This window comes from Eptesicus fuscus, chromosome 5 (assembly GCF_027574615.1).
Source record: "Eptesicus fuscus isolate TK198812 chromosome 5, DD_ASM_mEF_20220401, whole genome shotgun sequence".
NCBI classification, from domain to species: Eukaryota; Metazoa; Chordata; class Mammalia; order Chiroptera; family Vespertilionidae; genus Eptesicus; species Eptesicus fuscus.
Window position 1 is genome coordinate 30,188,330 of NC_072477.1, and position 26,847 is coordinate 30,215,176.

At 40.1% G+C, this 26,847-nt stretch overlaps 1 protein-coding gene across 1 annotated transcript; it reads left to right on the forward strand.

Moving 5' to 3' along the window:
* On the forward strand, positions 1-24,361 carry LOC103283911 (centromere-associated protein E-like). The gene is made up of 9 exons (XM_054715403.1): positions 1-6; positions 3,552-3,587; positions 4,231-4,359; positions 6,287-6,543; positions 14,423-14,558; positions 18,161-18,349; positions 20,880-21,107; positions 21,924-22,142; positions 24,084-24,361. The coding sequence occupies exons 1-9, from the start codon at positions 1-3 to the stop codon at positions 24,243-24,245; spliced, it is 1,362 nt and encodes a 453-aa protein (XP_054571378.1). The 3' UTR covers positions 24,246-24,361.
* The last annotated feature ends 2,486 nt before the right edge of the window (positions 24,362-26,847 follow it).

Consider the following 26,847-nt stretch of genomic DNA (forward strand, 5'->3'; position numbering starts at 1 on the left):
ATGGAGGTGACCTTCTGTAAATTTCTCAGCCAGTTTTTTCAGCTATTTGTCTCAGTTTCTCTGTTCCACATGTCCTGGCTTCCTGGCCTGTCTCACATTGATGGACACTTAGTTTCTATGTCTTGGCTATCGTGAATAATGCTGCAATGAACATGGGGATACAGTTAATTCTTTGAGATAGTGAACTTTTTCAGGTCACTTTTGATTTGACAAAATATCTGGGTTACTTTTATTATTTATTTATTTATTTATTATTTATTATTTTTAAAAAATATATACATTATTGTTGTTAATCCTTACCTGAGGATATTTTTTCCATTGATTTTTAGAGAGAGTGGAAGGGAGGGAGGGAAAGTCGAGAGAGAGAGAGAGAGAGACAGAGACAGAGACAGAGACAAACATCAATGTGAAAGAGACACATCAATTGGTTGCTTCCCACATGTGCCCCTACTGGGGCCAGGGATTAAACCTGCAACCCAGGTACGTGCCCTTGACTGGGACTCAATCCTGCGACCTTTTGGTGCACAGGCGGATACTCTAACTACTGAACAACACCAGCCAGGGCTTTATTGATTTTAGAGAGAAAGGAAAGGCGGAGAGAGAGAAAAATATCAATGTGAGAGAGAAACATTGATCCGTTGCCTCCCTTATGCACCCTGACCAGGGATAGAACCCACAGCCTGGGTATGTGCCTTGATTGGGAATCAAACTAGAGACCTTTTGGTGCATGGGACGATGCTCAACCAACTAAGCCACACTGGCCAGGGCAATTTATTTATTTATTTATTTATTTATTTATTTATTTTTATATATTTTTAAAATTAATTTTGGAGAGGAAGGGAGGAGAGAGAGAGAAACATCCATGATGAGACTCATTGATAGGCTGCCTCCTGCATGCCCCCTACTGGGGACTGAGCCCGCAACCCCAGCATGTGACCTTGTCTGGAATTGAACCTGGGACCCCTCATTCCGCAGGCTGATGCTCTACCCACTGAGCTAAACTGGCCAGGGTTTTATATTTTTTTATTGATTTCAGAGAGAAAGGGAGAGGTACAGAGAAATAGAAACATCAATGATGAGAGAGAATCATTGATCAGCTGCCTCTTGCACACCCCACACTGGGGATTGAGCCCGCCACTGGGGCATGTGCCCTAACCGGGAATCAAACCACAACCTCATGGTCGATGCTCAACCACAGAGCCACACCAGCTGGGCTTATTTTTTTTTTTAAATCATTACCCAAGAAGATGTTTTCACTGATGTTTAGGAAAAGTGAGGGAGGGAGAGAGAAACATTGGTCAGTTGCTTCCCTCACTCGCCGTGACGGAGGATTGAGCCCTCAATCTAGGTATGTGCCCTGACTGGGAATCAAACCTGTAGCCTTTTGGTGCACAGGACGATGCTTCAACTAACTGAGCTACCTGGCTTAGTTGCTTTTATAAACCATTTCTTAGGGTGGCATGTTTCAAGTAATGCAGAACTCATCTATTGAACTTGTTTCTTTTTTGAAATTTCTGGGCTTTTGTTGGAAGATAGCTTTTGCCTTATTCCTAAATTCTGAGGATATTTTATAGTTGCCCTATATATGGAATTAGAGACTCTCTTTGTGTTTTTTTTTTATAAATAGTGTTATTGAGGTACAATTTACATACTATAAAATTCACCCTGATTTTAAGTGTGATTTTTAGTATATTTGTGCAACCAATGACTGTCTCTCTCTGTCTCTTTCTCTCTTCTACCCCTCCCTCCCTTTCTTTCACTCCCTCTAAAAAGCAATGGAAAAAATGTCCTCAGGTGAGAATTAACAAACAAACAAAAAAGTATTCTTTGTGCAGAAACTCTATTTTTACAAGCTTTTTGGGGGTGATTTGATAATATCTAGCAAAACGTTGAATTGTAATTGACCTTGTAATTTCACTTCTAGGAATTAATTCTAGAGTAATATTTACACATATATACAAAGATAAGTGCATAAAAGTGTTCCTCACAGCCTTGATATCAATAGTAAAAAAACAAATCTCCATCAGGATGGTTGCAGTTGTTAAAGGAACAATAGATATATATCTATAGATATACTATAAGATAGCTTTCAAACATTGCTAAATGATAAAGGCAGGTTACCCAATAAAATGTATGATTTAATTTCTATTAATATACTAGAGGCCCGGTGCATGAATTTTGTGCACCAGGGGAGGCGGGTCCCTCAGCCCGGCCTGCACCCTCTCCTACTCAGGACCCCTTGGGCGATGTCCGACTGCGGGATCGGGCCTAAATCAGCAGTCGGACATCCCTCTCGTAATCCGGGACTGCTGGCTCCTAACTGCTCGCCTGCCTACCTGCCTGCCTGATCACCCCTAACCACTTCTGTCTGCCTAATCACCCCAACCACCTCTGCCTGCCTGCCTGATTGCCCCTAACTGTCCTCCCCTGCCGGCCTGATCGCCCCTAACCGCCTCTGCCTCGGCCCCCACCACCATGGCTTTGTCTGGAAGATGTACGGTCTAATTAGCATATTACTCTTTTATTAGTATAGATTCCAAACAGACCCTCTGATTACATCATCAGAAGTTGCCTCCTCATTATTGTCACATTAGTCTATTTTATTCACAGCAGTTATTACTATCTAAAATGATTGTATTTATTTATATGCTTGTTTGCTGTTTTCTTCTTTTTTCACCAGAATGTAAGCTATACAAGAAATTTCCTGTTTTGTTTATGCTTACATTTCTGCTGCTTGTGGATGCAATTTTAAAAGCTAATTTGAGAGGAAAAAATATTTCTTATTTTCCTCGTTTAGTTAGTAAACATTACTTTCATTCCTATGAAAATCAATTTCTCCCTGCTTCATTTTTATCATATATAAAGAAGGTAATGGAGCAGTTATTTTCAACCCTAAAGTCACATTAGAATCACATGTGTAGCTTTTAAAAATATTTATGCTCTTAGGCTCCACTGTAGACCAATTAAGTCAGAACATGTGATAGGGTCAGGGTATCAGTATATATTGAGGTGTTTTTTTTTAATCCGGATGTATGGGTAAAGTTGAAAACTCTTAGATTAGATGATATTTGAAATATAATCCTAGTGATTCTGATATCAAGAATATATAATAGGGATATACTTCCTCTGGCATAAAAGTACATCCCTGGAATAAGATATCAGCATTTCAGACAAACTACCTTTACTTTAGGAATAGTAGATGGAATCATCATTTTTCTTCTCCTCTCAAAGTACTTCTCCCTTGATGAAGTGTAGGTATTGGAATATAAAATTTGATTTATTCCAAGAATTTCTCAAAAGAAAGACCCAAAATGTGAGTTTCACATTTGCCAGAATGGTTACTTTCAGTGGGGTCACTTTCTTAAGAGTTCTGAAGTTCACTAATGCTTGATGAAACCACTTTGTGTTTTCACTTCATTAACTAGGGAAATAAAGACCCACTAGTCTTACTAGTAGTACCACTTTAAGAGATCCCCCTTTCCCTTCCCTGGACCTCTGTGATGCATTCCCCTAGCAACAGCTTCTTTGATGTGCAAACATTCTACTGGTAGATTGTGCAGGGAAGCCACTCATATTGGGCAATTCAGGTTTCTTCTGGGAACTGATCTTGGAGTTGGAATTTTCTCTGTGCCTGATATGGTCAAAATTTATGGCTTTTACTTTCTACTATATGAAGCATAGCTGACTATCTTTCTAATTTGAAGTATTGATAAATCCTATGAGTGCATTAAAATAGAGTAGTCATGTACAACCTAAAATCATGGAGTAATTATGCCATATTTCTTTGTTTATTTTTGCTTTAGTCTCCTTATACATTTTAAAAAATATTTTTATAAGATTAGTTTGGGAGAAAAGTTCTATCATCTATATAAGTTAACTTTCTATTTAGAGTTTCTTTTCTGTTGGGTTCTTTATTCAATCTGTAGTTTTGGCACCTAGTATGGGATGATAGCGATACATCAGAAATATATCCTGCTCTTAGGTACCTTTAATGTGGTAGGAGAGATAAGATTTTTACATAGTGAATGAGATAATAATCAAAATAAAAGTATAGATCATGTTACTTTTTTTTTCTCTGAGACCTATTGTCATTGTTAGGGTCACACCTTAAAATGAATGTTTTAAAGTTGTATTCTATTTAGAGCTGCTTATTTGATTTTGTGTAGGCTAGAACATTGCGGGTTGATCTACAGAGTACATGTTTAGTTAATTTGCTATTTCTCTGTGTAGGCTTGTTTTGATCCACCTCTTAAAGAAGTTTCCACCAGGAACCCAATCATATACAACAAAACGACTGCTGACCCAGACCATCCTGACCTTGCTGGTTTGTTGGTGAAAAACAAGAATCTTTTAGCTGAGGTATATGGATTATCTGAAAATAAAACACTATGGGAAAGTACATCCTCTGTAAAAGTAGGGGGCAAAACACTTTCTGATAAAGGGCTCAAAGTATTATCTCAATTCAGTTTTGCTTTTTTCTCAATATTCTCTCATCACTGAGGACCATTAATTTAGATCAGGCGTCCTCAAACTACGGCCCGCAGGGCCACATGCGGGTGTTTTTGCCGTTTTGTTTTTTTACTTCAAAATAAGATATGTGCAGTGTGCATAGGAATTTGTTCATAGTTTTTTTTTAAACTATAGTCTGGCCCTCCAATGGTCTGAGAGACAGTGAACTGGCCCTCTGTTTAAAAAGTTTGAGGACCCCTGATTTAGATATTAATTTGTCTTTTGCCAGAGAAATCCCTTTGAAGATGGTACATAATTAAGTGCTTTTAAGTTGACTGCCAAGTGCTAGGATATTAGAAAATTGCTTATAAACTGCCACACTCAAGATTTGTCTAATAAGTTATGTATGTTAAGCATTTTTACTTTGTTTTGTTTTTTAATATTCTTATTGATTTTTAGAGAGAGAGGAAGGGAGTGGGAGAGAGAGAGAGAGAAACACCTATGTGAGAGTAGAACATCGATCTGCTGTCTCCTGCACAAGACCAATTAGAAATTAGAATTCTTTACTATAGATATGAGTACTTTGTTAATAATTTTTATCAACAGGCTATATCTCAATTTTGGGGATGCATATATTTAGCTAAGTTCTGAACATATTTCAATTCATTATATCCAAATCCAATCAAACAATTCAAAATTTGTGAGTTTTTTGACATAAAAAATAACGCAGCAGTGTTTTAAAATCTTAGATTTTGCAAATCACTGCTCCTATGGAGGAAGTGAAAGAGAAAGAAAAAAAAGGAAGAAAGAAAGGAAGAAAGAAAGAAAGAGAGAGAAAGAAAGGGACTGGCAAGTGCTCTGGAAAATTAATTGACAGCTTGGTCATTAGAACAAAATTAAACTAGACCTAGAAATCAATATTGTGTGAGTCTGAGACTCATGATGCCTTATTTTTCACAAAACATATCTTAACAGTATCCTAACAATAGCATAACTGAAAATGAGATCTTAAAACACAGTTCTTATATCATAGTACAGGGAAATGGGACCACTGCATTGCACAATTCCAGGGGGCGTTCATTATTTTTATGGTATCTTAGGTGAATGGTAACCACTGAAGTGCAGAGAACCCCTGACTTAACTGGTTAAAATAATGAAGGTAATGCTACAGGATTTTAACAATTATTGTGATTACCAGAAGTTGGGATATATTCGATAGGAATAGAGTTACAACTCAACATTTGTTGAGATCTGGCATGTGAAGAGTTCTAAAAATACCTCAATTTTTTTTTTCATCTAGTGAACTTTCTTCACTTACCAGATAGAAGAGCAGAGATTTTGAAAATGTTACCCAAAGATAATAAAATCACTTACCTCACTCTTCAATCCTTTTTGGTCCTTTCCTTCCAATAGCAGCCTATGGTGGCTCTCTTGTTTTGCTTCCCCTTTAATGTTGATGAGAATACATTCACTTATTCAAACCGTATGTGTCAATTTGATATAATTTTAAAAATGTATTTAATATTGGAATATACTGTTAGATTTGAAAGCTTTTGTTTTATTGTATTACTAGAGGCCTGATGCACGAAATTCGTGCAAGGGGTTCGGCCCTCGCAGCCGCGGCGGCTTGCCTTGGCCCTCGCAGCCTCAGCTTCATCTGGAAGGTCGTCCAGAAGGACATCCGGAAGGTTGTTCAGTTGTCGGGTGTAATTAGCATATTACACTTTTATTATTATAGATAGCATGTAATTTAAATACCCATGTTGATTGAAAATCATGAATTTTCTAAAACCAAAATTATAAATGATTTTAAATAATACTTTTCCTTTCTCATTAGCTAAGAAGTCTTCAAAACAAACTTTTCATAAAAGAAAGTTCGTTGCAAGATATGAAGAATGAGCTAGAAAGTTACAAAGAAGATAACTCGAAACAGTCGTTTCAGATAATCTCCCTGAAAAGTGATATCAAGGACTTGGAGGATCTTATTGCTTCTCTAACTAGAGTTAAATCTTTGAAAAGCATCAATAATCAGACTCTTAAAAGAGGCAACTTGGATCTAAATGAAAGAATTATAGAGCTAGAAAACCGTCTAAGGTAGGGAATTATCTCCCCCTGCAACATTACTTTGTTTTTAATTTGCAATGTCTGTAAGTCATAAAGATCTTTTTAAAGACCTAAAATAATGCATTTAAAAATATTTTTATTGATTTCAGAGAGGAAGGAAGAGGGAGAGAGAGATAGAAAAATCAATGATGAGAGAGAATTATTCATTTGCTGCCTCCTGCATGCCCCGCTCCCTACCAGGGACTGAGCCCACAACCCAGGCATGTGCCCTTGACTGGAATTGAAACTGGGACCCTTCAGTCCCCAGGCAGATGCTCTATCCACTGAGTCAAACCGGCTAGGGCTAAAATAAAGCATTTTTAAAGTACAATCAGAACTATAGAGTAGAGGAACTTAATAAGACAAAGATAAAATCTGCTTTATAACACATTTTTCAAACAAGTTCACTAAGAAACAGTTCCCATTTCTAATGTTAAAAATGAAACAATCTCATTTAGAAAAAAGAAAGGCATCATTTGATTAATAAAGCCTATTCTTCCCCCAATTTTACACTGGCTTATCTTTATTTAGAAACTAGAGGCCTGGTGCATGAAATTTGTGCACTCGGGGGGTACGGGGGTGTCCCTCAGATCGACCTGCAGTCTGGGAGCCCTCAAGGGATGTATGACTGACAGCTTAGGCCTGCTCCCACAGGGGCCTAAGCTGTCAGCCGGACGTCCTTAGCACTGCTGCAGAGGCAGGAGAGGCTCCCGCCACTGCCATTGTGCTTGCCAGCTGTGAGCCCAGCTCAGGGCTTCTGGCTGAGTGGCATTCCCCCTGTGGGAGTGCATTGACCAGCAGGAGGCAGCTTCTGCATTGAGTGTCTGCCCCCTGGTAGTCAGTTTGCATCATAGCGACCAGTTGTTCTGCAGTTCAGTCGATTTGCATATTGGCCTTTTATTATATACTAGAGGCCTGGTGCACGAAATTCATGCACGGGGGGTGGGGGGCGGGCCCTCAGCCCAGATTGCGAAAGGGCACAGGCCAGGCCTAGAGACCCCACTGGTACACTACTGGGGACGCGGGAGGTTGGCCGGCTGGGGAAGGACCATGGGAGGGCTCCAGGGTGTGTCTGGCCCATCTTGTTCAGTCCTGGTCGGCCAGACCCCAGCAGCAAGCTAACCTACCAGTCAGAGCATCTGCCCCCTGGTGGTCAGTGCACGTCATAGCGAGCAGTTGAGCAGCCTTAGCATATCATTAGCATATTATGCTTTGACTAGTAGCCCATTGCAGGAAGATTCCTGCAATAGGGCTTCCTGCTGCACTCTCTCCTGGCCCCACCTGCTTTCCTCCCTTCTCTCCCGGCCCCGCCTGCTTTCCTCCCTTCTCCCCGCCCCACCTGCTTGCTTCTCTGCAGCTTCGCTCCCTTCTGCAGTGCTTGGCTTCTTTCTACACTGTCTTGATATGCAAATTAACCGCCATCTTGGTTGGGTTAATTTGCATACTCGCCCTGATTGGCTTGTGGGCGTGGCTTGGACATAGCGAAGGTGCGGTCAATTTGCATATTACTCTTTTATTAGATAGGATTGGTTGAATGGCCAACCAGACGACTGGACACTTAGCATGTTAGGCTTTTATTATATAGAAGGATTGTAAATTTGTGAGAAAAGAACAAATTGTGTTATCATGTAAAAAATCTTAGGAACAACAAATTACAAATGTAAATTTTTAAATAAAAAAATGTTTTCCTTCTCAACATGTAAATATCCAGTAAATAAAACACATACAATATTTCTGATATAGAAACAATAGTAATTTGCTTATGAAGGATCTGCATTTTGGTATATTTGGTGGTAAGATTTTTATTTTTCTTAAGTTCAAACTACTTCAAACAAACCAGGCCATTATTATTTAAAAGTCTACTCCTTTACCCAGTTTCCTTAGTTGTCCCTCTACAATTGTCCCTCTACAATTTCTATAGAATTTTGGATATAGGACCAGGCCAGAGGAAAGGTCTGAAATATCTAAAATTTATTTGGTTAGAAGAAAAATCTTTTCTTGAGACTTGGAGGCAGTCATTCATCTCTCTTGGCCTGAAGATGGTCCTCAGCAAACTTCTTTGCTACAAGCTTCAGAGTAAAGCACAGGATCTGGCCTCCCCAAAGGTGTTGCTTCCCAGTAGGAAACTGACTGGTAGGGCATGCTTGCATGTTTTCTGCATGCAGCACTGTTGATTGTCTCCACGATGCACTACAGGGCATTCACGTTTGCCCCAGAAGACTTGGCAGAGGCACTGGGCTCTGAGGCCAGGAATTTTCTAGTTTGTTTTCACACGTGGTTTGTCATAAGCTTGCAAATAGTATATGAAGTCTATATTCCTGATTGATCACAGAATTTAAATATAGAAGAATTTCACATAATGCTTAACTCAAAATTATTATATATTAAAATTTTTATTGAGATATTCATAAACCATTAATATTCACCCTTTTAAAGTATACAATTTACTCGTTTTTAGTAAATTCACAGGTTGTGCAACCATCACCACTATCTAATTTTAGAACATTTTGATTGCCCCCTAAAGAAACCCCATCCATGTCCATTTCAGTTACTCTCTATTACATTCTCTCCAGTCTCTAACAACCACCAATCCACTTTTTTCCCCCCTATGGACTTGCCTTTTCTGAACATTTCATATGAGTTCAATTATATGATATATAGTCTCTGTGTCTGACTTCTTTCACTTAGCCAATGTTTTCAAGATTCATTCATGTTACAGCATAAATTGGTAATTCATTCTTTTTTTAAAAATTTCTTTATTGATTAAGGTGTCACATATTTGTCCTCATCCCCCCATTCCCATCCCACACTCCTCCCCACGGATGCCCCCACCCCCCTGTTGTCCTTAACCATTGTTTAGGCTCGTATGCATGCACACAAGTCCTTTGGTTGATCTCTCCCCCTACCCCTACCTTCCCCTACCCTCCCTCTGAGGCCTGACAGTCCGATCGATGCCTCCTTGTTTCTGGGTCTGTTCTTGTTCATCAGTCTGTGTTGTTCATCATTTCCCCTAGATGAGTGAGATCATGTGTTACTAGAAATATACTTATAAGAACCGAATGTGAGACGAGCAATAATAGTTATGCTGACAGGCAAATGAATCAGTCTGTAGTGAGTTTGTTTCTGGACCAACAGTTCTTTTGAGACCCAATTTCAATGTCCACCAGTTCCTTATGTGTACATGTCGGCACTGACTTTTCAGCTCTGGATGGTGGACAAATGGTGGTAATGCAGGTCTGACTCCCTCTGGTTTGGTCTCGCCCAGACCCAGGGGCATGGCTTCACCCGGACTCAGGGGCGCGTGGCCTCTCCCGGACCCAGGGGCGCGCGGCCTCACCTGGACCCGGGACCCAGCCTCACCTGGTCCCAGGGACCCGTGGCCTCTCCCGGACCCAGGGGCGCGGTCTCACCTGGACCCGGGACCCAGCCTCACCCGGATCCAGGGGCGCACGGCCTCACCCGGGCCCAGGATCCTAATTCATTCTTTTTATTGCTGAATAATATTCTGTTATATCAGTATACTACATTTTGTGTATCCATTAATCAATTGATGGACATTGGGTTGTTTCCTTTAGAGAGGGGGCTTTATGGATAATGCTGTTATGAACATTTTTTGTATAGGTTTTTATATTACTACTAGAGGCCCGGTGCACAAAATTTGTGCATGAGGGGGATGTCCCTTAACCCAGCCTATACCCTCTCCAATCTGGGACATCCCTCTCACAATCCAGGACTGCTGGCTCCTAAATGCTCGCCTGCCTGCCTGCTTGATTGCCCCTAACCACTTCTGCCTGCTAGCCTGATTGTTTTCTAACCGCTCCTCTGCTGGCCTGATTGATGTCTAACTGCTCCCCTGCTGGCCCAGTCACCCCCAATAGCCCTCCCCTGCTGGCCTGGTCACCCCCAACAGCCCTCCCCTGCTGGCCTGGTCACCCCCAACTGCCCTCCCCTGCAAGCCATCTTATGGCACCCATCTTGTGGCACCCATCTGTGGTAGACATCTTGTGGCGGCCATCTTGTGACATCGTGGGGTTAGCCATCTTGTGAGGATGTGAGGATGTCGCGCGAGGGCGCAAGGGCCACCTAGGCTTTTATTAGTATAGATATGTTTCATTTCTCTTAGGTATATGCCTTAGAAGAACAGTTGTTGGATCATAAAGTAACTCTGTGTTTAACTTTTTAAAGTTACTTTTAAAGGAACTTCCAGGCTCTTTTCCAAGGCAGCCACACAATATTTTAAATTACTACCTGCAATATATGAAGATTCCAATTTTTCCACATTCTTACCAGCACATTATTATTCATCTTTCTCATTATAGCCATTCTGGTAGATATGAAGTTGAATCTCATTGTAATTTTAATTTGCATGTACTGTATATAATGACTAAAGATTTTGAACATCTTTTCATGTGCTTACTGGCCATCTGTATATCTTCTTTGTAGAAATATCTATTCAGATCCTTTGCCTATTTTTAAATTGGGTTGTCTTTTTATCGTTTAGTTATAAGTGTTCTTTATATATTTGGGATACCAGACCCTTATCAGATATATTATTTGCATATATTTTTTGTCCCATCTGTGGGTTGTCTTTTTATTTTCTTAACTAGAGGCCCGGTGCACCAAATTCGTTCACTGGAGGGGGGTGTCCCTCAGCCCAGCCTGCAACCTTTCCAATCTGGGACCCCTTGGGGGATGTCCAACTGCTGGTTTAGGCCCAATCCTAAACCAACAGTTGGACATCCCTCTTACAATCCAGGACTGCTGGCTCCCAACCACTTGCCTGCCTGCCTGCCTGCCTGATTGCCCCTAACCACTTCTGCCTGCTAGCCTGATCACCCCCTAACCACTTCCCTGCCAGCCTGATTGATGCCTGTTCCCCTGGTGGCCCAATCGGCCCCAACTACCCTCCCCTGCTGGCCCAATTGCCCCCAACTGTGCTCCCCTGCAGGCCTGGTTGCCCCTAACTGCCCTTCCCAGCAGGCCTGCCCCCCTCCCGACTGCCCTCCCTCCCCTGCAGGCCTGTTTGCCCCAAACTGCCCTCCCCTGCTGGCCTGATTGCCCACAACTGCCCTCCCCTGCTGGCCATCTTGTGGTGGCCATCTTGTGCCAACATGGGGGCAGCCATCTTGTGCAAGGGCATGATGGTCAATTTGCATATCACCTCTTTATTACATAGGATGGTGTCCTTTGAAGCTCAAACATTTTTTAATTTTGCCCTAACCGGTTTGGCTCAGTGGATAGAGCGTCGGCCTGAGAACTGAAGGGTCCCAGGTTCAATTCCAGTCAAGGGCATGAACCTTGGTTGTGGGCACATCCCCAGTGGCAGGTGTGCAGGAGGCAGCTGATCGATGTTTCTCTCTCTTCGATGTTTCTAACTCTCTGTCCCTCTCCCTTCTTCTCTGTAAAAAAATCAATGAAATATATTTTTTAAATAAAATATTTTTAATTTTGATGAAGTTTATCTTTTTTGTCACTTGTGTCTTTGATGTCATCATACCAAGAAACCACTGCCTAATCCAAGGTTGTGAAGATTTACAAGTATGTTTTCTTTTAAGAGTTATAGTTTTAGCACTTACATTTATGTCTTTGTTCCATCTTAACTAAGTTTTGTATGTGAGTTAGAGATCTAATAATAAAATATTATTGATATAGTTTTACAAATCTAATATCATTTTTAAAAAACAGACAAATGGCTGAATAGTTTTTTTTTCCACTTCTTAACATTTCCATTTGAAGATTTTTTTTAAAAATTGCATTTATTGGGGTGACAACACTGATCAATAAAACCATACAGGCTTAACCCTAGCTGGTTTGGCTCAGTGGATAGAGTGTCGGCCTGTGAAATGAAGGGTCCTGATATTATTTTTTTAATATATTTTATTTTTTTACAGAGAGGAAGGGAGAGAGATAGAGAGTTAGAAACATCGATGAGAGAGAATCATCAATCAGCTGCCTCCTGCACACCCCCAACTGGGGATGTGCCTACAACCAAGGTACATGCCCTTGACAGGAATCAAACCTGGGACCCTTGAGTCCGCAGGCCAGCGCTCTATCCACTGAGCCAAACTGGTTAGGGCTAATCTGCTTTTTTTAAATTCCATTTTTTCCTGTAATATCTTTTATCATTTAGTTTTTACCTAGACCTCATGATTATAAAATGCATATTATGAGTCTACTTTAGAGATATTCCAAAATAAAAGCCTTATGACAGTTTAACTTCATTTAGCTATCTCATGCTCTTGTACTATTGATAGGATATTTTAACATTTCAAGTGTTATGAATCCCATAAAATATCATTATCATTTTAATTAACTGCCAGTATAAATTCCCATTTTCCCTTTCTGATGCATTTCATTCTACAGTTCTGTGCACACTAGGGATAATTTTTGTTCATCCTGAGAAATTGCCTGTAGGTTTCTTATAATGCAGTTCTTCTGACAATTTTTCCATTTTTTTCTTCTGAAACTATATTTTTTTCATCTTTTTTTTTTGAAGAGTGTTTTTTTTTTTTATTGTGTATAGAATTCTGGGATTTCAGTATTTTTACTTTCAGCCCTCTAAGATGTCATTTGGTTATCTTCTGACTTCTATAGCTTCTGTTGAAAACTCAGTCATCAAGCTTATTGTTGTACTTTTGAGGTAATGTGTGCTTTTTCTCTGCTTTTAATTGATAACAATTTGGCTATATGTCTTAGCAAGGCTTAGGATTTGCAGAACTTATTGAATCTATAAAGTGATGTCTTTTGTCAGGTTTGGAAAATTCTTGGAAATTATTTTTTCAAATATTGTTTCTATCCCATTCTGTCTATACTCTCATTCTAGGGCTACAATATGTTAGACCTACAGGTATATTAGACCTATTGAGTGTGTCCTACCTATCTCTAACATAATTTTTGAATTAAAATTTTTCTTTAGATTATTCAGATAATTTCTGTTGACCTAACTCAAATTCATTAATTCTGTAGGATGCAATTCTTAGAAAAGGACATAAAAATCATGGAAGCTGAATTGAAACTTTAACCTAGCTACAGGATAGAAAATATTACCAATACCTTGCAATTAGTAATCAAATAAGAACCAAATAATTAGCTGTTTGTATATTTGATAATAAATAAAGTTTTTAGATATGCTGTTCTCTATTGCTGTATCATTATTTCTAGTTCCTTTCCCCTCATCAAATCCCAATAAAAGAGCCATTCAGATGTTATTAAAATAGGAGTATTTGTATTCATGTGGAACCTCCTGATCATCACACTATTACCAATAGTGGCAGGCAAATATTCATACTCAAAATTTCTCCTTGAAAAGGATGGTTTCAAAATTGACCTCCCCTAGGGTAACTACTACAGGACTTAAAACTGGATTGTATTTCTCTCCATTTCTCTACCATTTCTAGTCTCTCATTAGAAATAGTTACATTTTTATTTGATACACATATGTACTATATTTTATATGGGGAATATTTGTTTTCATTGTTATTAGTATCATTTTAACCCTTATCCAGGGAGTGAGGATATTTTTTCCATACAGGCTTAGCCCTAGCTGGTTTGGCTTAGTGGATAGAGTGTTGGCCTGCAAAATGAAGGGTCTCGGTTTGATTCCAATCAAAGGCACATGGAGAGAGAGTGAAAGGGAGAGGGGCAGAGAGAGAAACATTGATGTGAGAGAGAGACATTGATTGGTTGTCTCCCGCACATGCCCCAACTGGGGCTGGAGATCAAACCTGCAACCCAGATACATGTCCTTGGTGCCCAGGCTGACACTCTAAGCACTGAGCCACACCAGCCAGGGCTTATTTCATTATTTTTAATTGAAGTTTGAATATTGACCTGGTTTCATGACATTGTTACCTACTGCTCTCTTACACAGAGTACATCTGATTGAAAGAGAAAGGGCAGAGCAAAAAGCAGACCTTTTGGAGAAAAAGTTAGCAGGTGCTAATGGATTCACTCCTTACATGAATGTGAAAGGACAAGAAGATACCTTGGGTAGTTTCATGATAAAGGTGAGAATAAATTTTGATTGATCTTTTTTCAGTTACATTTGACTACAATATTATATTAATTTCAGGTGTATACCCCAGGGATTAGACATTATAAAACTTAATAATTGATCATTCCGAAAAATCTCATACCCATCTGACACCATACATAGTTATTAGAATATTATTGACTATATTCCCTATGCCATACTTTACACCCCCATAACTACACTATAACTACTGATTTGTACTTCTGAATCCCTTCACCTCTTTTACCCATCCCTCCATCCCCTCTCCCACAGGCAACCATTGAAATGTTCTCCGTATCTATGAGTCTGTTTCTGTTCTGCTTGTTCATTTATTTTGATTTTTTAGATTCAATTGTTGATAGATATGTATTTATTGCCATTTTATTGTTCATATTTTTTATCTTTTTTCTTCTTTTTTAAGAAGACCCCTTGACATTTCATGTAATACAGGTGGTTCTGAATAATCATTGTTCTATATTTTAGTTGTAAATTTTGATGTGGTTGCAGGAGGCAGTGAGTATCACATTTACCTACATGGCCATCTGACCAGAAGCCCCAGAAAATCTTTTTTTAAAATATGTTTTTATTGATTTCAGAGAGGAAGGAAGGGAGAGAGAGAGAGAAACATCAATGATGAGAGAGAATCATTGATTGGCTGCCTTCTGCACCCCCCTACGGGGTATTGAGCCCCAACCCCAGCATGTGCCCTGACTGGGAATAGAACCATGACCTCCCAGTTCATAGATCGATGCTCAACAACTGAGCCAGACTAGCCAGGCCCCAGAAAAATCCTGATTGATCTTTGAAGAAACAGGAATTTTTTATTTTTATTATTTTTTAAATATTTTATTGATTTTTTACAGAGAGGAAGAGAGAGGGATAGAGAGTCAGAAACATCGATCAGCTGCCTCCTGCACACCCCCCACTGGGGATGTGCCCGCAACCAAGGTACATGCTCTTGACCAGAATCGAACCCGGGACCCCTGAGTCTGCAGGCCGACGCTCTATCCACTGAGCCAAACCGGTTTCGGCGAAACAGGATTTTTTATTACTTTGTGTTACTCTGGGAGATAATTGGCAATGTTGAGTGCTTTGTTGGTCCTCTTCTTACGGAGGATAAAAGGAAGCAGTACAGCATGGCTGAGTAGAAGGCTTTCTGAAGGATGGAGAGAGAGTGCAAGGAGAAGCTGGAGATTTCCGGGATTCTGAAGAAAAGCTTAGCGGGTATAGAGCTTATAGAGAGCTGGGAGAAAGTGTCTACTAGATAGTAAAATACTGAAGTTTTAAAATTCTATTGTGTTTTACTTCTTGCTGCTGATAAGTCTGGGTTTTTAGATCTGGGTTTAAGGATTGAAGAGAAGTGTAGGTGAAAGTTATTGAAACAGAAGCAATGAACTTTAAAGCTAAATTGGTTGGATTATCTACATTGAACATTGGAGTCAGAAATTATGACATGAATTCATTTTAGAAGGAAGAAATGAGTCTGGTCATTCATAGATGGCAATCAACAGGATTGGTAGAAGATCTTATAGAAGAATGCTGGAGAATGATGGGAGACAGACACTTGTCAAAGAACTGGTGAAAGTTTATTTTGAAATTCTTAGACTATAACAGTTTTATTATATAATCTGAATATAAAACAAGGTCCATAATCCAATTAATGTGAGGCATTCCATTAAAAAATTTCAGAAATGCCCGGCTGGCATGGATCAGTGGTTGAGTGTTGACCTGTGAACCAGGAAGTCATGGTTCAATTCCTGGTCAGGGCATATGCCCAGGTTGTAGGGGGAGTGCAGGAGGCAGCCAATCAATGATTCTCTCTCATCAGTGATGTTTCTATCTTGCTTTCCCTCTCCTTTCCTCTCTGAAATCAATAAAACTATATTTTAAAAAATTAGAACTGCTTTCAAAGTATTTTAAAGTAATATTAATTTTTTTGGTATTTTAAAAAGATGTATTTTTTTTTATTGATTTCATAGTGGAAGGGAGAGGGAGATAGAAACATCAATAATGTGGTAGTATAGTGAGCTCCTATATGAATCCCTGCTCTGCCATTGCCAACTCTGTGCTATTAGGCAAGTTACTTATCCACTCTTTGCCTTAGTTTCATTAGTAAAATTTGGTGGGAGTGGGTGCTGGTGAGAAGGGATTGGGGAGGGGGGCATAGTTCCAATCTCAGAGTGGTTGCAAGGATTAAATGGGTTAATATAGTATAAGCTCAATAAATGCTAGCTTAAAAATAGTGGTATGATGTAGATAATGTTTCCATCGTGAGCACAAACTTCAGTCAGTGCAATAAAATAAATAGTTAAATCAGTTATTTGAATTTATTGGTCAAGTCTATCAAGAGATTGAACCAGCAGGTTTAAATGAGATTTCCCTGTTGTGTTCAAATCACTTTGCAAAATTTCATGCCTCTTCACCCTACAATTCAAAGGAAGATAGGTATTGCTTTAATTCAATGTGTTAGTAAAACCTGCTACACAGTAGCCTGTTTATTGTAGAGTTCCAAATGTCTTTACACTGTTCTCTTAAATTCATCATACAAGTTTATTATTGAGTACTAACTAAAACAAGCATGTCAAACTCCTGGCCCGTGGGCCGCATGAAGCCTACAACGAATATTATTGCAGCCCAGCCAATATAACGGTATGTAAGAAATGTTTTAATAAAAATTTCATATCTTAATTTTTACAATATCCTGTTGCACATAATTATTTTTATTTTTTTAAAATATATTTTATTGACTTTTCACAGAGAGGAAGGGAGAGGGATAGAGAGCTAGAAACATCGATGAGAGAGAAACATCGACCAGCTGCCTCCTGCACACCCCCTACCGGGGATGTGCCCGCAACCAACGTACATTCCCTTGACCGGAATCGAACCCGGGACCTTTCAGTCCGCAGACCGACGCTCTATCCACCGAGCCAAACCGGTTTCGGCTGCACATAATTATTAATAACAAATTACAATGTTCGCTAATGACTGGTTACTATAATTGTGTTGCATTCATTTCCCTTATGCGCCTTATGCGCAGGCGCACCATTTCTCTCCACTAATACTAGCAGCGAATATTTTAGCAGCCGATTGCCTCGTCATTAGTCTTGTACTGACTTGTTTGGTGTGTGCAACAGAAAATATTTCGCTTTCGGAGAACAAAAAAAAATAGGTTTATTTGCATTACCCTTATTAATTTGTGCAGTTACTCAATGTCTGGTAAGTTAATGTTCAAGAAAAAATATTAACTTTTATTAAAATATTCTATTATTTTATGTTAACGATTACTCCTTTATTTCATCCCTTTGTATTCAGCATGTCTCTATCGAAATAAGCCTACATTTCTGTGAAAATTGAAGCTTTTGTTTTTTTGTGACCCACATAAACTTAAACCTTGTTTATTTGGCCCGTGTTGGCCTTTGAGTTTGACATGCGTGAACTAAAATGTCAATCCTTCCTATTTTTGAAACCAGCATCTATTTACTAGTAGTAACTTAATGTTGCTACAATATCAGTACAGTAGAACTTGCACAGTATTGAAATGAAATAGAAATCATGGACCATCAGGAAGTTTAATCTATTTTTTTTTTTTCTTTACAGGGAGCTGAAGGCCTTAAGCAGGAAATTCAGTTGCTCACCAAGCGACTGGAACAGCTGCATCATCACCACGAAGAATCATCTCAAACTGAAGAAAAGTGTAGGGAACAAAAAAGACCCTTGAAACGTCTGGTGGGAAAAATTGCTGTTAATGACTGTTTTCAAGCGAGATTAGACTTGGGCAGGAATAAAGTAAGAATTTTGTGACGTATAAGGCATTTCTTTGACCGTGAAAATGATCATATTTTGTTATATTATCTAATGTTTAAAGCTGTTAATACTACTTATACTTTTTTTAATATTGGAAAGAGGAAAATTTGCGACAAACCTTTCTGATTTTATCAAAAAACATCTCCTCACTTCATATTTTCCCTTTCTCATTTTATACATATTTGATATTTATTGTGAGGGCTTTTATTAATGTATTTCTTTTTTTAAAATATATTTTTATTGATTTCAGAGAGGAAGGAAGAGGGAGAGAGAAATAGAAATATCAATGATGAGAGAGAATCATTGATTGCTGCCTCCTGCATGCCCCCCACTAGGGATTGAGCCCACAACCCCGGGCATGTGCCCTGATTGGGAATCTAACTGGGACTTCCTGGTCGACACTCAACCACTTAGCCACACCAGCAGGGCTGAACTTTTTAATCTAAGTCTTTCATCTGTCAATTTTATCATTTATTTCAACATTTTACACCCTCTATTTCTTTTCTTTTTATTTCTTTTTTTTAACTCTTCTTTTTTATATTCTCTCCATCTGTGACTAGTATCTGAAGGTTGGATTCTAAAATTTTTTATATTGTGATGAAAATCATATACAATTTTCCATCTTTTTTTCAATTATAGTTTACATTCAATATTATTTTGTATTAGTTTCAGGTGTACAGCATAGTGGTTAGACAATCATATATTTTACAGAGCGGTCCTCCTGATATTTAAGTACCCTCCACCCCCGCCCTGGCCTGTACATAGCTATTACAATAATATTTTCCCCCCATTGTCCTCTCCCCAGCCACTCCCACCCCCCAGTACATGCCTTGACCACTTAGTGTCTGTGACCATTGGTAATGCTTATATGCATGCATACAAGTCCTTTGGTTGATCTCTTACCCGCCTGCCCCTGCCTTCCCTCTGAGGTTTGACAGTCAGTTCGATGCTTCTCTGTCTCTGGATCTATTTTCTGTTCATCAGTGTATGTTGTTCACTATATTCCACAAATTAGTGAGATCATGTGGTATTTATCTTTCTCCAGCTGGCTTATTTTGCTTAGCATAATGCTCTCCAGGTCCATCCATGCTGTTGCAAATGGTAAGAGTTCCTTATTTCTTACAGCAGCGTAGTATTCCATTAGGTGGCTGTATCACGGTTTTTTAATCCATTCATCTGCTGATGGGCACTTAGGCTGTTTCCAAATCTTAGCTATTGTAAATTGTGCTGCTATGAACATAGGGGTGCATATATCTTTTCTGATTGGTGTTTCTGATTTCTTGGGATATATTCCTAGAAATGGGATTACTGGGTCAAATGGGAGTTCCATTTTTATTTTTTTGAGGAAACTCCATACTGTTTTCTTTTTTTAATATATTTTATTGATTTTTACAGGGAGGAAGGGAGAGGGATAGAGAGCTAGAAACGTCGATGAGAGAGAAACATCGACCAGCTGCCTCCTGCACACCCCCCACCGGGGATGTGCCCGCAACCAAGGTACATGCCCTTGACCGGAATCGAACCTGGGACCTTTCAGTCCGCAGGCCGACACTCTATCCACTGAGCCAAACCGGTTTCGGCTCTATACTGTTTTCTACAGTGGTTGCACCAGTCTGCATTCCCACCAGCAGTGCATGAGGGTTCCTTTTTCTCCACATCCTCGCCAGCACTTGTCGTTTGTTGATGATAGCCATTCTTACAGGTGTGAGATGGTACCTCATTATCATTTTGATTTGCATCTCTCAGATGATTAGTGACTTTGAACATGTTTTCATATGTCTCTTGGCCCTCTGTATGTCCTCTTTCGAAAAGTATCTATTTAGGCCCTTGGCCCATTTTTTTAATTGGATTTTTTATCTTTGTTTTGTTAAGTTGTATGGGTTCCCTGTAATATTTGGAGATTAAACCCTTATCCGAGATAATATTGGCATATATGTTCTCCCATGCAATGGGTTTTCTTGTTATTTTGTTGATGGTTTCTTTTGCTGTGCAGAAGCTTTTTATTATGATGCTAGTGGCCCAGTGCACGAAATTTGTGCACATTAAAAGGGGATTAATTAGAAAAATATTTTAATATTGCTCTATAATAGAAGTGTCAGAGATGAAAGAAAATTAGTAAAATGTATATGAAAATCTTCCTCCTGTCAGAGCCTGGGGTGCACCACGGGACCCAGAGTCAAGTCCCCGCCTACCCACATGCGCCTCAAAATCACGCAAGACCCAGACCCGGCCGCCCCCCCCCCCATTGGGCTAAATCCAGACCCGGCCAGTCCCACCCTTAGAAAGCCCCACCAGGCGGGGGGGGGCGGGGGCGCAGCCTCAGGTCCCCCAGCCTGGTCCGGGGCAGAGGGCGTGACTTGAGGTCCTCCATCAAGCCCCACCAGTTGGGGGATGTGGCCTGAGATCCCCTGTTAAGCCCAGGTTATCAGTGTAGAGTAGATCTGGTTTGCTAGTGTAGAACACCATCATAAAGCACAACTTCTTTATTTCAATACTATTGATTTCTTCAAAGGAAAACTCCAGGACTAAAAACTCCCGAATAGATGAGAATAGCAAGACGTTTAAACATCTAGAGAAAGACAACAAACAAAAAACATTACTGACTATTAAGCAGAATTTGCAGATTGCAACAACTCAAAGATTAGAGGAAGAAATTCAGCAACTTCAGAAACAGCTCAGTGATTTGAAATTGTCAAATAAAAATATGAAAACCCAACTGACAAGAGTAAATGTCCTTAAAGTAAGTAAAGGAAGTAAGGCTTTCAAAAATGTATTTAAGCTTTGATTGTTACTATTTCAGCTGCATATTTCTCATCAAACTTTTAAAAATTAATGTTAAAATTATTTTACATGCATACAAAAGAATATATATAACATTAAAACATATATAATAATAAAAGTTGATGCCTGCAAATCTACTGCTAATCTTAAAAAAAAGACTAATATCAATCCCATGAAAGCCCTTAAGCATCCCTCTCCCTACTGCTCAAAGGTAACGTCTAGATCCCTTGCTTTTTTGCTTTAATCTTACTTTTGTCTTTTTAATTGGGGTAATAGTTAAACATTTTAGTCACTTTAGGGTTCCTCTTTGGACCTTCTCTATTTCAAGCTTCAGTTGTAGTATTCCAAATATACATTTTTTATCTTAAACCACAGGTGCACTGAATACTTATTGATCAACTTTTTTATCAGCAATATTTATCTTACTACAGAGCCACTTATTTTCTCTATTTCTGTATTTAATTAGCACAGGCTGTACTATAAGACTTTTGAGGACATGGAACACTTGTTCACCCTCTTTAAAACCAAGTGCCTAGTTTACAAAAGTGTTCAGTGACTGCTGGTTATTGATGAGTATGATGGTGGAGAAATGTCCTCTTAATTCACAAGTTGTGGGATTTTCTTTCTTTTCCATGTATCTACCTCTCTCTCTCTCTTTTTAAACAAAGAAAGAATAGAAGCATGAGTTATCATTCATCATGCCTACCTATTATTTAAAAGAGATCTAATCACAGTCATCTCCCTTTTCCCCAACCTTAACTTTATACCCTCACAGGACAAAACAATTCAGAAGCTCAGGCAATCATTAATAAAAGTTGAAGCAATGAAAGGGAAGGCAGCTATGAAAACAGATAACTTGAAAACTACATTAGACCCGACCAAGCAAGAGGCAAGATGGGACAAAGACGGGACCCATCAGATGTTACATGCTGTCACTCCTGAGCTCTGCACAGCAAAGAGCACGCTTGAAGAAGTATCAGGACGACCACAAGAGGTTTTTTGTTTGTTTGTTTGTTTTTTAAATTATCATTACTATATTAAGATTTTTTAAGTTGCAGTGATAAACACTCACCTCAACTTAGACTCTGCCTAACTTAGACAAAAGGGAATTTATTGGCTTATGGAATCAAAAGGAGTTAAATAACCAGAGCTGGGGGCGGGGGGGAGTGGGGGGCCGAGATGCATCTGGGCCCTAGGATGAGCACCTGGAAACTTGTAAGGCCTTCCTCAGCATCTCTTCTTGGCAGCTGTGTGTGTCAGCTTGTCTGACTGAAAACCACAGCATTTTATAGTTGAAGAATTTCTGGGACAATCTCAAGAAAGGGTCTTGATAAGCCCGGCTCAGATCAAATGCCTATCCTTGGTGAATTGACAGTGGTGATGGTGGGATAGATGATAATCTTAGCTTAGGTTTGCGCACACATCCTCGGACTAACCAAAGACAGGGAGGGCAGAGATGATGGAATAGAAGTTCAGGGGAAACCATGTGTTTGGGGCTGGGTCACTTTCTAGGACAAGAGGGGAGTGCTTCTAAACCTGCCTAGATTTTCACTGTATTTATAAAATAGGTATTTTAAGAATTCTTAAAAGCCTGATAATTTTGGGCTATTGTGGGATTAAACATCATACCTTCATATATTAGTTGCTTAAGAAATATGCAACTTTAACTTTAAGAGAGTCTTAAAAAATCAAGGCATGATACTATCATTTTCTTTTTCTCTTTTTTAACTTGTGCCTATTCACACTCTTGATTGTTTTTATTCTTTTTAGTGTTCCTTATTATATTTTCAGCCAATCTCTTCTCCTTTGGGCATTCTGTAGTTTAGTTTCATTTCTGAGAAGATTTTGTCTTATTCTTGCTTGAATTCTATCAACACTTCTTTACCCACAGAGCATCTTACACATAGTATATTTTTTCTATTCTGAAATAATACATTTAGAAAGGTGTTTTTACCCCATGTCTGCAAATCCTTGTCTAATATTTAATTCATATCAGGCATTGTGTCAAGCATATTTCCCCTGCTTCGTGGCTCTTTTGGGGAGAGTATTTTCATCACCTGAACAGTCTGAGTCACTGATCGGCAAACTGCGGCTCTTTGGCCCCTTGAGTGTGGCTCTTCCACAAAATACCACGGCCTGGGCGAGTCTATTTTGAAGAAGTGGCATTAGAAGAAGTTTAAGTTTAAAAAATTGGGCTCTCAAAAGAAATTTCAATCGTTGTACTGTTGATATTTGGCTCTGTTGACTAATGAGTTTGCCGACCACTGGTCTGAGTGATACTGCCTTATTTTCTTCCAGCTCCCTTTCTTGCCCTTCCCCACTTACCAGTGTTCTGATCCACCAGGTCTCAGACTTGTTCTCAGTATTAGTATTTCCCCATTTATGCATTCTCCTGTTTCTGGGACACCAGTGGAAACTAGATGCCTCCTCCAGCGTGGACTCTGAAGCTGCCTCTACTGGTTTAGGGTATTTATTCCCTCGCTTACATGCAAACTGAAGTCTGTGGTATTCTCTAGTTATGTTTTAGGCATGACTTATGGATGTTGTTATCTGCTTTCCTTGTTGATCATTATGGTTTTAGAAGGATGGGTGGTGAGATGTGTATTTAGAGATATGTATTTGCTGCTATTACCCCACAGCAAAACAGAAGTTCAAAAAGAAGTTACCTTACGGATGAAACATAAGCAGCAATAAAATTAAGTTTAGTCTATAAAAGTATAAAAATAAGAAAAAATCTTAAAAGAAAATTTTACATAAAGGCTACTTGTAACAGAGGAGACCATTTTTCTAGATTAAAAATATTTGAATATAGAATGTTATATTTCACAAAGAAATGCTTAATAAGACTAAATTTCTCATACCAATTTCATCGTATACAGTAAGTAGGTGACCAAAACTAATGACATGTCTCGAATTTTGTGGTGGCTCTTTAAAGGAAGTCGACTTTCGAGAAACTATCATGAAGATGTTGGGATTTAACATGAAAACAGCAGACAAGGAAATTATCACTCACCTAAGACTTGTTATCCAAGCTTATGAAACATCTAACAAATCGAAGATTGCTTCTGATTGTGAGACTGGACAGAATAACGCATAAAAAAGTTCTGCCTTCTCATTGCTGCCAATAAGAACCCAGCAGATACAGACATTTCCTTCAACATCTTGAGTATGGCTACATGATGAATTAAATGCTTCGGAAATTGTTTACTTCAATCTGTTCTCTCCTTTGATGTTTGGCATTCAACTTTTGTCATAATCATAAATGTTCTATATATTTATTTATGGTCTAGTCTAGATTGTTACTTGTACTATGGTAATATCCAGTTATATTTATTATTAACTGTATTTTAAGCAGGATATCAATCAGAACTTTTGTTTAGAATATTTATATCTATATAAATAGCCTGTTTCTAGAATGAAAAATTTGTTGGCTATGTCCACTTATGAATCCAGGTATAGTTGTATTCTGTAATTTGAACCTATTTTATCTCTTCAGTAACTAGGTATGCAAATCAGATATGAAATACTGCAGGGTAGGAAAGTGACCAAGAATTCTTATAAGTGTTCAATAGACTGTATTGGGTTTTTTATTTTCTTATCATTTAATATTGTCTGCCAGTGTTTGCCTAATAGTAGGCCAATTTCTAAATTAATGGGGTTTCTAAATAGTATAATTTCTAATTTATTTTATTTAAAATAGTTAATTGCTCTTCTTCCAAGGGAATTTTAGATTTATCTAAGTTGTCCTCTGTAGGAATGTCAGAATCTAGACAGGCCTGTGGAGACTCAGTGCCTGCTGTAATCATTTAAAAGAATCTCCTGTAGGACTTAGTTTTAGGGGGTCTTCAGGGTGGAAGGAGTCAGGTTACATTGGATCTTACTGTAGTAGCACTTTGGAAGAAATGATTATCTTGAATACTCATTCTAAGAAAAAATGAGAATCATTCTTTTTTAAAAATATTTTTTATTGATTTCAGGGAGAGGAAGGAAGAGGGATAGAGAGATAGAAACAAGGATATGAGAGAATTGTTGATTGGATGCCTCCTGCACACTCCCTACTGGGGATGGAGCACACAACCTGGGCATGTTGTCCTGACCGGGAATCTAACCAGTGCCCTCCTGGTTCATGGGTTAGCACTCAACCACTGAGCCACACAGGCGGGGTGAGAATCACTCATTTTTAAACCATCATAGCCATGGCGCTCAAACTGAGTGCCAAGGCACTCTGGTGCACTGCAGGCATTAGCATGCCATGGAGTATTTTAAATTTTAAAGGCAAACAGTGATACCTGACATTTGTCAGGAAAATACTCCAACTATTAGCCCCAAGTAGTTTATAGTTTCAACACTGGATTGCTCTTCATTCATTTTGATTACATAGTTTTGTGATGGAAACTGCACGGGGCTTCTCAGGACTTTTATTTATTTATTTATAATATATATTTTATTGATTTTTTTACAGAGAGGAAGGGAGAGGGATAGAGAGTTAGAAACATCGATGAGAGAGAAACATCGACCAGCTGCCTCCTGCACACCTCTCACTGGGGATGTGCCCGCAACCAAGGTACATGCTCTTGACCGGAATCGAACCTGGGACCTTTAAGTCCACAGGCTGACGCTCTATCCACTGAGCCAAACCGGGCAGGGCTTCTCAGGACTTTTAAATTGGTCATCAAGTGGAGGCCCAGCAGTTGGTGGTATCACTACTAAGGAATCCCAAGATCTTTGGCTGCAACGTAAGAAGCTCACTTACCTTTTCAAGAATATCCTTGGCATGAGGGGACCCTGCCCAGAACCTCCACCTGTAGCCCAACCTGCTCAACTACCTTCTTGTTAAGAATTCCCCAAGGGTCAGGCCTCACCCCCTGCCCCGGCGCCAGGCTTGACAGGGGACCTCCAGGTGCGCTTCCTGTCCTAGTGCTGGGCTAGGGGACCTCAGGCTACTCCCCCTGCCCCAGTGCCAGGCTGGGGACCTCAGGCCGCACCCCCCACCAGGTGGGGCTTGACAGGGGACTTTAGGCCGCGCTCCCCACCCCGGCACCAGGCCGGGGGACCTCAGGCCGTACCCTAGCCCCAGCACCAGGCCAGGAAACCTGTGGCTACGCCTCCCTGCCTGGTGGGGCTTGACAGGGAACCTCAGGCCGTGTTCCCCACCTAGTGGGGCTTGACCGGGGACCTCAAGGTGCACCCACAGTGCTGGGTCAGGAGAACTCAGGCCGCGCCCCCCCACCCAGCGGGGCTTGATGGAGGACCTGAGGGTGCTGGGCCAGGGGACCTGAAGCTGCGCTGCCCCATCTGGTGGGGCTTGACGGGGGACCTCAGGCCATGCCCCCCCACCCAGCCGGGCTTGACAGGGGATCTCAGGCTGTGTCCCCCACCTGGCAGGGCTTGATGGGGGACCTCAAGGCATGCCCCCTACCCCATCTGAGGGACCTCAGGCCACGCCCCCTGGCCTGGTGCGGGGTCAGGGGACCTGAGGCTACGCACCCTGCCCCTCGGGGCTTGACAAGGGTGGGACTGGCCGGGTCTGGATCTAGCCCAATGGCACGGGGGGGGGGGGGGGGGGGGGGAGGAGGGGGGCGAGGGCGGCTGGGTCTGGGTCTCACGCGATTTAGAGGCACATGTGGGCAGGGACTTGACTCTGGGTCCCCCTTTTAATGTGCACGAATTTCGTGTACCGGGCCATTAGTAGAGAGATA